We start from the raw sequence: 12,322 nt of genomic DNA, 5'->3' as shown, positions 1-12,322 counted from the left end.
ACCATATATCTCTTAAGCCCTATGTATCAGAGGGATTCGAACCTGGGCCTTCAGCTTGGCACAGGACCCCACCTACCACATGGGATACCACCTCAGTGTTGAAGCAAACGGACTCTTGCCTCAACTTTAGTAAGCACTACCTAAAGAAAACGTTCTCAGGTCCATTTGGATCAGATCCACAATTACATTTGATACTTGAAATAAAGCCTTCCCTTTTCCAATTTGATCTTTACCGTAAATCAGGCTATGTCACTTGGCACCTTATTCTGAAACTCACCAATCGATGGCTGACACGTGGCCTTGTGAGGGCAACCTTCTCCCAGCCAGTGCTTATCTGCTCATCAAAAAGAGAATGGCTGTCCATAAAAAGCTTTCCTGCAGAAAAACACCAAAGTTGGGGTTTAGCCAAAAGCCAGGGCACAAACTTCCACGTGGGGCATTGTTTTTTCTTTACTTTAACACCAGTTGCAAAAGCAGTCTTTTCTTTATTTCTTGTTTTACAGAGTAATTTACAAGGAGAAGCCTAACTTATCAGCTATTTACAGAAAGATGCTCGATGTTTCGCTTATTGCATTTGACATGCTGTTTTTTGTAATTTAGGCTTCAAAGATATGTTTAATCCTACAATAAGTCACTGGGCTTTGTTCAGTAAAAAAGAGGTGACTAAAATAACCAATGGGGGTTCCGCTTGTCCGGCAGGAGCAGTTAGTGCACGGCACCTTGTGTTGGGACTAGGGGTGGCAAAACCTAACACGACCCGCCAACCCGCCTCTTAGGTGGGTTCGGGTTTGGCTTAAACTAACCCATTTAATAAAACGGGTCGACTCACCTAACCCGTTTATTAAACAAGTCGGGTTCGTGTTAGGGGTATGTCAACCCGCCAACCTGGCTGACTCGTTTAATAAACGGGTCGGGTTCGTGTTACGGGTATGCCAACCTGGCTTAGCCGTTTAATAAACGGGTTAGGCGGGAGGGTCAACTCATTTACCCGACCCCGCCCGCCAACCCGTTTACCCGTTTAAATGGGTTGGTGGGTCGTGTCAGGTTACCCGTTTAATAAATGGGTATGGTTCGTGTTTGCCACAGCCAACCCGTTTATTAAACGAGTCAAGTTCGGGTTGAGGTATGCTGACCTGCCAGGTCGACCCACGAACCCGACCCGATTGCCACCCCTAGTTGGGAGGATGCAAGTTCGAAACCCAATGGTATGATTGTATAATTGGTAGGGGTCTGCCTAACCCCCTAACCCCAGCTTTTTCTGTCGAAAAAAAAAAGAAGAAGAAGAAGCGAGTAAAATAACGTTATTATTGGTTTGTTTAACAAAAGATCATGAGATGACACAAGACTAATGCAATAAACCAAATGTTGGGCATCTTTTCACAAGTATCAGATATATTAGGTGGTCTTCTAGAAATTAGTCTTTCGTAAAATAGAAATTACTCTTTTTTCTAAAATGTCACTCAAATTGTATATATAACCCATGACGTGGAATTTGGAAATATGATTTCCTTACAACTAAAATATGTTGCTTTTCCTTGCCTTTTATTTTATTTTTACCAACATTTTGCAACCACTATTATTACCAGAGAAAAATCTTTTTTATTTTCCCTTAGTTTGCCATGTAAAGGGGAAAATATTATATTGTCATCTAGAGTAGAAATCACCCGTTTTATTTTTTTGACTTTTTATGAGTATTATATTCGTAATTTTTTAAATTAAAAAAAAGGTACTTTACATTGTCCAATTGTGTTGTACATGCAGGTTTGCCAAGAGTTTTTTAAAAAACAGCAACCCACAATGCGCCAAAAATGTCACATTTTAGACAAGAATCTGTACATCACATCAAAGTGTTTGTTCTTTGCTGTGTCACATCAAAGATTATCATGCACATTGCCATGACTCATAGCATGAAATAATGTAAATATTTTTTGGATAATTCAAGGGAAAAACAGTCCCATCACTGACCTCACATTGGCTGACTTCCGACTGGTAAAACCGTTAAGGTCCCCATCACCGACCGCACATATGATATAGCATGAAATAATGCAAATTCTTACATGCTAGGAACATGACCACATTGTTGGGACAATTAATAAGGCCTGAAAATAGGGCAATAAATTGAGACCACTGATGCAGATGAACAGACGGTCTTGATTTCAAGCTCATCCAACTCACACGGTCAATCATGTAACAATTTACAAACATAGTCTCTTTGAATGTACAATGATGATCAGAGTTTCATCATAAATTAACTCAAATTGTTGTCTATTTCAATGCTCCACAGTCCAAAATTTTGATCACTTTTTAAAGAGTACTTGGATGAACCTATTTATACAGAAATGGTGAGATAAATATGGGTGAAAAGGGTGCAGTCTAAACATGCAATTATATTCAAATAAAACCATGGAGGTTTGGCCATTAAATTCTTAAGCTTCATAGAATATGAAGCATGAACAAATGAATGAATTCAAGTAATGGAGTTCATGAACTTGGTCATGTCAAACATTACCCTGATTATCATTTGCCTTGGTTTCTTAGCAGACTCTTTGACAGCGTGCATTCATATTGGGCATCATCAGAGCCTATGATCTATAAGAGTCGGAACTCAAATGACCACTAAATACTTTTCGGGAGATCTCTTCCAAATCACTGGTGTGGATCGTGAGCATCCACAAGTAGGTTTCAGATCAAAGTCATGTAGTATCAGGCCCTTAACTATTGTCCTTGAGAAACAGTCAGTTTTGGCCCATTCTTCAAGGAAATTTTTTTGTGATACCTATTATCCACCAAAATCTTCACTTTTGGCTCTGTGTAATGAATACTGTTTGTTGGGAGGTTAATTCATAGGTCTTAAGTGGTTTATGATATTAAGCTCCATTTCTCTTTCTGCCCCATAGGTCTTAAGTGTTTTATGATAGATCTGAACCGTTAGATGTGTTTAGCATGCTCGATTTAGTGGTAATTGACTCTTGGATCATGTTTTTTTTATGAAAAAATATATTTTTATGAGCCAAAAAAAAACTGGTACCTTCATAGCCATTGATTTTGTTATCACCCAAAAAAAAAACTGTATACAGGCCATATTTTGGTGATTTAAAAGCTGGTTCCCACTAAACAAAACCTATAGATCACATCTACAGTGTTAGACGTGAGAAAAAATACTTAAAACTATGATTTTTTTATGGGGCCTAACGAGACCTAACAAAAAAGAGGGCCTAAGGAATGTATTACTATATATATAGAGAGAGAGAAAAATGGGTAGGTGCGAAATTGATAAGTTGCTAAATGGGTTTTTCTGCACTTTCAGTGTTTTTTTGCAGTTTTGGCCCGATAAATGTGTTGGGCATTGTTGATTTACGAGGAATCCACACCTAGATCATGTGTTTTCAATGAAAAAAATTATATTTTGAGCCTAAAATTTTTACAAAGATTTTGGACCGATGATTTTTAGAACCTTATAAAAACGAAACCATGTGTCGGAATCCAAAACTTCAAGAGCTGATGCCTATAAAATCAAGTACATAGATCACATCTGTAGGATCAAAATTTAAACATAAAACAAAAAAATCTGAAAAACTCATTTCGCACGTATCATTTTACACCTACCCACTATTTTGTTAGTTATTCACCTGCTGTATCCAAGCAAGTTGTCCTGCATAGGGTTAAACTGTCCTTATGAAAACAAGTTGCTTTCAAATAGCAGATAATCATTAACTTGTCCTCGACTTGACTCAACTCTTGGCAAGGTCAGGCAGACATACATGGCGTCAATTTAATCAAATTTCTTAAGAAACTGATGAATCATTAATTATGGTCTTGTATTCTAATCGAGTGTCACGAGTCCAGTTGATTGCATTGTTAATTTATGGATGAATTCAGTCGAGTTCATGATATCCAAGTTCAGAAAGGACTTGAAAGAGTTCAGATGGATACGGTAAAATCTCAACTACCCTGATCTTGTATACTCAACCTAGGACAAGCTAATAGAATCAGGCTCGAGTTTGTGCATTGGTGCAACATGGATTCAGACCCACAGGATCAAAGTGGAGGCTTGTCAAGAATTACCCAGTGGCTACAAGTGAATGGACTAACCCTACAAGATTCAGAAAGGTCATTACTTGTGGTAGCATCTATATTCTACCCAAATCAACAAATTGAAGGGCAAACTGCAGAATTTTGGCACGTAATTTCTAGGACACATGAACTTGAAAATGTCAACCAGCCTGTATATCTAAGCTGTCATAAAAATATAAATCTGGGGTGCTAGAAAGATTCTTAGTGGGCCAGCATCAAACAGTCAGTCTACAAGTCAAAGCCAAACCACTAGTAGATATACACTTCATAGGGCGTAGAAGGCCCTTCAATGCAAAAGTTTGGTTTCATCAAACAATTTGTTGGTGGTAGCATATGCCTTAAGTTGGTGTTTGAAGCAGCAGATACAGTTTCATTTCAAGCCACAGAATCAGAAGATTATACCTGCAAAAAAGTCACCATGAATGTCAATGGAAAAGGGTACGTAGTACTTAATTATGAACCAGCCCAATATGATCTGATATCTTTAGAAGTAGACTCATTTAATGCCAGAATAAGAGGCTACCAAGAAAATGGATACACAGAGCCACAGAGAGACGGGAAATGAAGATGACCAAGGTCCAAATTGAGAACAGACAAGGAGATGATAGTTGGAATGCTGTCTGTGAATGCTAATCTTCATGTTTACATGTGCAGATGACATGTATAAGATGATGTCTGTGTCAAAACTGCATTCACCAATCTGTAGGCGAATACAGAACTTTTATTGTACCGCTGCAAGAATCAGCACAAAAATGTTTTTGGATGGATGACATTTGAGAATTTGCAGCCATGGAAATTAGGATTTGAGCTACTCATATATGGACAAGGAATTAGACCACATGATGCAATAATACAGATTCATCCATCGATCATGACTGATGAAGTATGCAAGTTTTTCACAATCATAGCTGGTATGCCTCCAGGGATTGAACATTTCAAGTGCATGGATCCTCTGTAGGATGGTAATTTGGTGCAAATAATGCCCTAGACATACTGACAGCACATATCTCTGTTAAGAAGATTTTTCTGATTGTGAAGATATTTTCTACTTTGTTGTTAAACTTGTACGCTTTGGTAACTGATCAGCTGCAGCAAAACCTATGAGAATTGTGGTCATGTATGAGACAGAAAACACAAGAATTCGTTCAGTGGGAAAAGGATTATTTTGAGCAAGTTTCAGCACTGATGGCATAATCATCAACAAATCATTCTTCTGAATCTGTTACCACATGTAAGGAAATTTGGCTCAAGTACTTCTATGAGCAACAATTTTTTTCTGCATGTGAATGCGGTAAAAGTGAAACCAATTGATCTACAACCTCTGATTGTCAGTTACCTAATTGCTTCTTGATTTTCTCCTGATGACCAAAGGTTGAACATATTTTCAGTAATCATGGCTATTGTGTTCATGGTGGTGATTTTATGTCAGTTTGTCCAATTCCACTAGTGACTCAAAACCTTGTAGCTCTACAGTTACAGGAAACTAGTGATTGTCCATGTTTATCCAATTCCACTAGTGCCTTGAAACCGTGTAGCTCAGTGTCTAAGTTCCCTAAATCTAGAACCTCAACATCCTTTACAAAGTTCCACGTATGGAACAGATAGAATCGAACTTTTTCCAGCATATAATACATACTTTCTCAACTAATGCACAACTATGAGTGTTAAAACTAGTCAGAATTCTGTCTTCTACATAGTAGCTACTTTTGGACCTCTTGAATGACCTAAAAGGGCAGATGAAAAAGAACTTGTGTTAACAATTATGTGAACATACATTCAAATACAAGATGTCTCCAAAAGAATTTAATAAAATAAAAAGAATGTTTTTTTATAATTATAACGATGAATATTTCAGATATATGCTAAAGTACATTACCTCATCTCCATGAGTAAATCAGAAACAAACTATTACAGCTGAAACAAAAGCTAGATCCAACAGTTACGGAAATGAAGAAAGCCCTGCAACATTGTATGACTTGGGAACAGTTCCAAGTCTTCATTTTGAGGTTTGATAGTCTGAAGAAGAACCAAGCTTTTCCAGAAAATTAACTGATAGTCCCCTCTCATGAAGACGGGCCCCTTGGCAGATTAATAAATGTGGTTCTCTGCCTAATTTCTAATTGCCCATAAATAAGGACCTTGAAGTTCCAATCAGTCAACTCTTTAAAGCAGCCATCTTGATTTTCATTTCTGGTTATCCAGTGCTGTCCGTCTACATTTCACCAATAGATACCAGGTCGTGGTGACCACAATTGAAATGAGACAGCCTCCAACAAGACCAAATAAGACAACACCAATGAAGACCACATTTTCCAAATTTAAAGTGCTAATGTTACCCACAGTTCCTTTGATGTCATTTCTTTCTGTAATAGATGGAAGATAACTTTCGGTTGAGATGAATTGTTCTTTTTCTTCTTTTACTTTATCTTCTTGCATACATTCTGAACCAGGTACTCTATCTAACAGTGATCCTATTTGACCAACATTCCCATATTTTGAGCTAGAACAGGACTTTGAAGATAACTTTCTCAACCATTTTGCCTTTATCCCCTTCTTCAGATTCACCTTCTGTAACTTAACCCCTACATGATCCTCCGGTTGGATCATGCTAACTTGTTGTAATGCCACCGGTTCATTTCTTACACTTCCTGAAGAATGAGTATTCTGGTTCACACTCCAAAGCTCACCTACAAGGTCATCCACAAGAATCTCTGCATTCTGAGCCAAGACCACTGGTTCATCTCCTTCATTTTCAGAAAACCTCGTATTGCAATTATGAGCATGGATCTCTTCAAAAGCAGTGATGCTCTTGTGAGAACTCCCTTCATTCTTTGATTTCAGGGTTCCTCTCGAGCACGTGCATGATTTTGGTGAATGGAAGAAATGATTCTCAATATATTCAACCAAGAGCAGGAAGAAAGCCAATATAGTAATACCCAAAGTAAGCTTATTTGTTACCAATGCCAAAACAGAGATCAAAAGTACCAAAGATATCACCTTGCACTTCTTCCTCAACAACATTAGACCTTCATCAGTTTTTCCATTTAGCAATGGCCTTCTGTTTGGCAAAGGTTCTTCTATTAGCAGCCGGACGGGGACTGCTCCAATGTTGGAGGGACTGGGAGGTTCAAGTTCAACAACAGGAGTTGGAATGTGGATATCAGGTGGATTTAGAAAAGGTGGACCAGCCTCCTGGCCTGAGGGTTTCTTGGAAGATTTCTTGGAGAGTTTCTTCCTTTCAGGGATTGGGGGACGCCAGTTGATACGTGAATTCACAACAAGATCTGCAACAGATGTAGGGAATCCTGTCTGAACCAATGATTCTCGCTTTGAATTGAAATCTGAGACCAGGCGAGAAATCCGATTGATTTTGCTTCCAAGTTCTTTCTTTTCACCAGCCTTCTTTTTCTTCCAGAGAAAAGGCATGGCTCCTCCTCCTAAACTGTGAAAACTACCTCATATGTATGACCTTCGGCTCTTAAACAACTTATGGGGAAGATGCTCTGGACTTGACAGTTAGAAACTATCTTCACTGCCCACTGCTTATTCTGCTTTTCTATACAAAGAACACGCCAATAACCTTCTACAGTCTTTCAAAATCTGATCAATCTGCATGAAATTGAAGTTTTGGGCAGTTTTTCAACCTTGTACTACTTCGACATCCAACAGTTAATATAAGTTTCATTCCAAGAAATGGCAGATATGCTGCTTTCAAAATAACTGAAGCTTCTGTTCCTCGCCTTTGAAAGCTAAAGATCTCCTGCACTTCGGGCAGCACTTGATAGACTTTCACATACTGCAAACAGTAGAAAACTAGAAAATTTATTCCAGAACTGCCAGAAGATTATCTTGGAAAATCATGTAGCCACATGAACACAATTACTGTTTCTGGAAAATTTTCATTTCTTTCCTATACATGTGATGCCTATTCATGCTACAAAAGGACTCCACAGCACAATATCAGGGAAAGCATTTGCAGTACATGCGCATAACTTGGAAAAAGAAATAAAAAAAGAAAAAGACGATCTCTTCAAGATGTACACATAAAAAGCAAACCTTAGCTATTTTCATTTCTTTCCTTTTATAATGTTTTTGAACTCCAAGACGTGACTGAAAAATGAAAAGGTAATTTTGCCAGAAGCCAAATTTGAGATAAGTGAGTGAGTGTGTGTGTGTGTGTGTGTGAGAGAGAGAGAGAGAGAGATTCATGATGTGCAACTGCTGCTGAACCGAGAAAAGAAAGACCTACAGATCCCAAAATTGTGATAAAACAAAAAAACGGAAACCAATGCAACTTTCTCTTTATCAGAGAACCCAGACATCCATTGCAACCTCATAAAAGCCCTATGGCAGTAGGGTTTAGCCACAGGTCCTAGCTCTGTTACTGAAGAAATCAATAACGGGGCCTTCATCAGTAAGCTCTACTAAAGACCTTTCAGGTACGGCAGACAAAAACAAAACTGATCATTGTTCGAGAAATTTAACTGAACCACTACAACAAACAACGACAAATACGCCTTCATCCCAAAACAATTGGGGTCAGCGATATGAACCAAAAAAGAAAGCATTCATATCCTTTCCTATCATCTCCATCCAAGTCTTCCTAGGCCTACCCCGACCTCTTTTAACTAATATATTTTCCCATTTCTCCAACCTTCTAACTGAAGCATCATTAGGCCTTAGTTTCTACTCTACTTCGAGAAATTTAACTGAACCACTAAGAGAAACAAAACTTGCCTTAGTTTCTACTCTACTTCAAGAAAAAACGAATTCAGGGGAACCCTGAAATAGTAAAATCAGATAGTCCGTATACATCACAAACAAGAAAAGTGTAGATAGCTTCAATCAGAAATTTCAGAAAATCACTGGAATGGATGCAATAAGTTTCTATGTCACGTAACAAACAAGGACCCATGAGTGCACCCTCAAACCGAAAGAAACAACCTGCCAACAATATTTAATGTACGAAGCAAACTAAAAATAGCAGGGAAAAAGAAATATATTTCCAATTATTTCTGTAATTGCAAAACATGGTGACAAATAATATCTCAATGTTTTCTACATTCAGAAAATTATTTTGAGCTTTTTTGTGACAATAATTACCTCAAATGATAAAGTAACAGCAACCACACTCTGTGTTCTCCTCAATCCTCCGCAATTCTTCAATCTGTAAATTATAAAAAATAAGATCAAATGTCTAGCAATTGCAGTTTTTTTTGTTGAATAACCTAACAATTACATAAATTAAAAAAAAATACATAGGAAGTCCACAAAAAGTGGAAAAAAAATATGAACCCTGACTGGTTAAACACCAAATAGAAAACGGGGTAGTGGCAAGACAATGGCTAACTGTTCCAAAACAAAAGGGGAAAAGTGAAATTTTTCCAAGCTATTCTTTTTATCACTTTCTTCTCTTCAGACAGTTTCTTGGCCAGGGGTTCAATAAAGCCTGGAATTAGGGAACAATCGAGCAGTTTTATTTATGAAAAACAGCAAAAAAAAGAAGGAAAACAAAATTAAAAGAGAAAAATAAATCGAAGAGGAAGATATGCATATAGCCCGGAGTTTACCCTATGACCCTTCTTTCCTACCATATTTTAATTTCTTCCCATGTTTTCCTCTAAAAATAATTTCTTCCCTTGTTTTTCTCTCCTTTTTCTCATGGAAGCTGGTCAACTAGAAATTCACCAACAGGCAGAAGACAGTTAAAGCTTGTCAAAGATTCTGCAGTTCCCTCACGATTTACGAGTAGTAATTGTCGGAAATATAACATAAATAGATAAAAAAATGATAAATTTGACGACAAACTTTCAGAGACATGTACAGTAATTTCGTCATTCAGAATTAAAAATATAATAGATCAAAACGATGGGTTTCTGCAACTTCCGTACATGATGATTGCGTAATAACTTCAATCATCCTTGGGGTTTCTGTCTTTGATAAGAATTACCAGTAAAAATGGAATTTATCTAAAAGAATTATATAATCAGAATGCTCTCTGTTTTAAACATTTGATATTTGAACAACCTCATCGCTCTTCAGGAATCTTAGAGAGAGAGAGAGAGAGAGAGATTCTGCAGTTTCAAAAAGAATTACCAATAACAGTAGAAAATTGAAATAATAATAGCATGACCATTTTGAAACACCAACTGAAAAGTTGCAAAAGAACGTTAGTACAATAAAGCCTGAAAGAAAATGAAACCCCATCTTCAGGTTCAACTGAAATGTTAAAGGCGTTTAAAAAAAAGGCATCTTATTAATGGCTGCAAGAAATAGAAAGAATTGAATTCGGAACCAGGAGCGAGAGGAACTGAAGAGAAGTTTGAAACGAATAAACGCAACCTAATTTTCACAAGAACGGCCCGATCATTGATAGTTAAAGAAATGACAACAGAAAATAATACTCAATTGTTTAATTTCTCTCCCCAAAAAAGTAATAAAGAAAAGGTAATCCCAACAAAAGTACATCCATATCAAAATTTGAACAATAAAAATGGGAAAGAAATGTTAAATTTTCTAAGCATAGAATTTAAAAAATGAAAGAAAATAACGAAAATTTCAATCTTGGGGCCAAGATCTTCAACTCCGTTTAGAAAACCTATTTTTTCGATATAAAGAGATCTAAATTAGTGGTCCAAAATATTTAAAAATAAAGAAAAACATCGAAATTCAAAGTAATAATAAACAAGTTTTTTTATTCTTGAAAGAATGGGGGTAAATAGATGAAAAGCTTGAACGAGGACAAGATTTTTGCCTTTCTAGAAAGAAGAGAACTTATCAAATGATGATAATCTAGTAAAAAAAAAAACCATAATCCAAAAGTGAACTCTTAAAAAATCACCTGAAATTGGAAGAATCGTAAAGAAACACACAAACTTTTTTTTTGGATTACCGAAATACACATACTTAGCGAACGCATAATGATTCCAAAAACATCACGCACGAAATTCACCAAACATTACCAGGAAATACACAAGAATCACCAAAATTCAAGGAAAAATCTTAATATAAGCACGAAACTTTTTTATTGTCAAAATTATTACAGGATACATTCCCTCAGAAACTCGTCGAATTTTCAATTCAGGAAATTCAAAATGATTTCCTTGCCTTCTAAGAAGGATGACCAACATAATGAAGATTAAGACGGCTAATAAAAAATTATAACTATTTTCACTAAAACATCAAGATATTTCCCAGGCCTTCACCAGATTTATCGCAGTCAACACCGTCTTTTGCGTGTAACTTTCGGAATAGCAACAATTCAGCGACTTCTAAGCAAAAACTCCATAATTTTCTCTGAATGACGAATAAGAATTACGAGGAATCTTCAAGAAAATCATTTCAGACGTTCTCGTTTTCCTTCAATTACCAAAATACAGATGAATTTCTGAAAACTTAATCAAAGTACTCAAAAGTTCACGGTTTTTTAAGCCTAATATAATAAAATCATAGACTTATTAGAGATTGTAGAAACAAATTCGAGTCATAAAATTTCGCAATTCTCAAAAGACTTTCTCCAAACAATGGATTCGAACAAAAAGATCCACAATTCTCTTCCTAAAGGAAAAGAATTACGGGAAATTTTCCTAGAGGAATCCATTGCGAATTTCCGTTCTTCAAGTTACCGAAAAAAGACGCGCTTCTCAAATCCTTTAAAAAATAAGTGATTTTCTACGCAAAAACCTCGATTATTTATCCTAATACGAAGGATCAAAGCAAAAACAAAGATTAGCAAACGCTAACCACGAAATTGAGTGATAAAAATTCGAAGAGAAAACGAAAGAGATCGAAGAAATTCACCTCTAGGAGAGAGAAGACGAGGGGATGAGGAGATCAAATTTCTCATCGGGCTCTTCTGTTTCCGTTTGTTAGGGCAAGAAACTGAAAGACCGAGCACGAATTCCTCGTTTTTCTCGGACTGTTGTCATCTTCGTCCCTCCGTGGGAAAAGGAATCTCCTCTCGCTTTCCTTATTTATAGTGTTCTTGGTGAGATCTATAGTACGTGATCCCGCTAACTATTTAAAAGTCAAGTATTTCTCCAGCAGAAGCCACGTATACAATCATATTGACCGACATGATTTGGGTTTTTTTAACGCTGCGCTCCTTCTTGGACGGTTCGGATTCGGAGCGGATGTGGCCCAATACCATCTTGGACAAATCGGATGTTGGATAAACGGACTCGAATTCTGATTCCAATGGTGAAAAAAGCTCATGCCAAATTCACTTTTTTATATGTAAATGGATTCG

General features: G+C 36.9%; 1 protein-coding gene across 2 annotated transcripts; it reads right to left on the bottom strand.

Moving 5' to 3' along the window:
• Positions 1-4,225: 4,225 nt before the first annotated feature.
• LOC149822642 (uncharacterized) lies at positions 4,226-12,005 on the bottom strand. Of its 2 annotated transcripts, XR_016425700.1 has the most exons (4): positions 11,875-12,005; positions 9,178-9,241; positions 5,951-7,870; positions 4,226-4,476 (listed from the first exon to the last, which is right to left on the bottom strand). XR_016425700.1 is itself a non-coding variant. In XM_089979940.1 (3 exons), exon 3 carries the CDS (start codon positions 7,498-7,500, stop codon positions 6,259-6,261), a length of 1,242 nt encoding a protein of 413 aa, XP_089836066.1. In that variant the 5' UTR covers positions 7,501-7,870; positions 9,178-9,241; positions 11,875-12,005; the 3' UTR covers positions 5,877-6,258. The 2 variants fall into 2 exon arrangements, 1 of the variants encoding a protein (XP_089836066.1); XM_089979940.1 differs by lacking the exon at positions 4,226-4,476 and having other exon boundaries at positions 5,877-7,870.
• Positions 12,006-12,322: the final 317 nt, after the last annotated feature.

Source organism: Nuphar pumila, chromosome 11 (genome assembly GCF_984573655.1).
Source record: "Nuphar pumila chromosome 11, dmNupPumi1.hap1.1, whole genome shotgun sequence".
Taxonomy (NCBI): Eukaryota; Viridiplantae; Streptophyta; class Magnoliopsida; order Nymphaeales; family Nymphaeaceae; genus Nuphar; species Nuphar pumila.
Note: the sequence above shows the minus strand (reverse complement) of the source record. Positions and strands in the feature narration are given on the sequence as shown.

Bases quoted from the DNA above. Each gene is read 5' to 3' on its own strand.
- LOC149822642 (XM_089979940.1), bottom strand. From the start codon at position 7,500: ATGCCTTTTCTCTGGAAGAAAAAGAAGGCTGGTGAAAAGAAAGAACTT.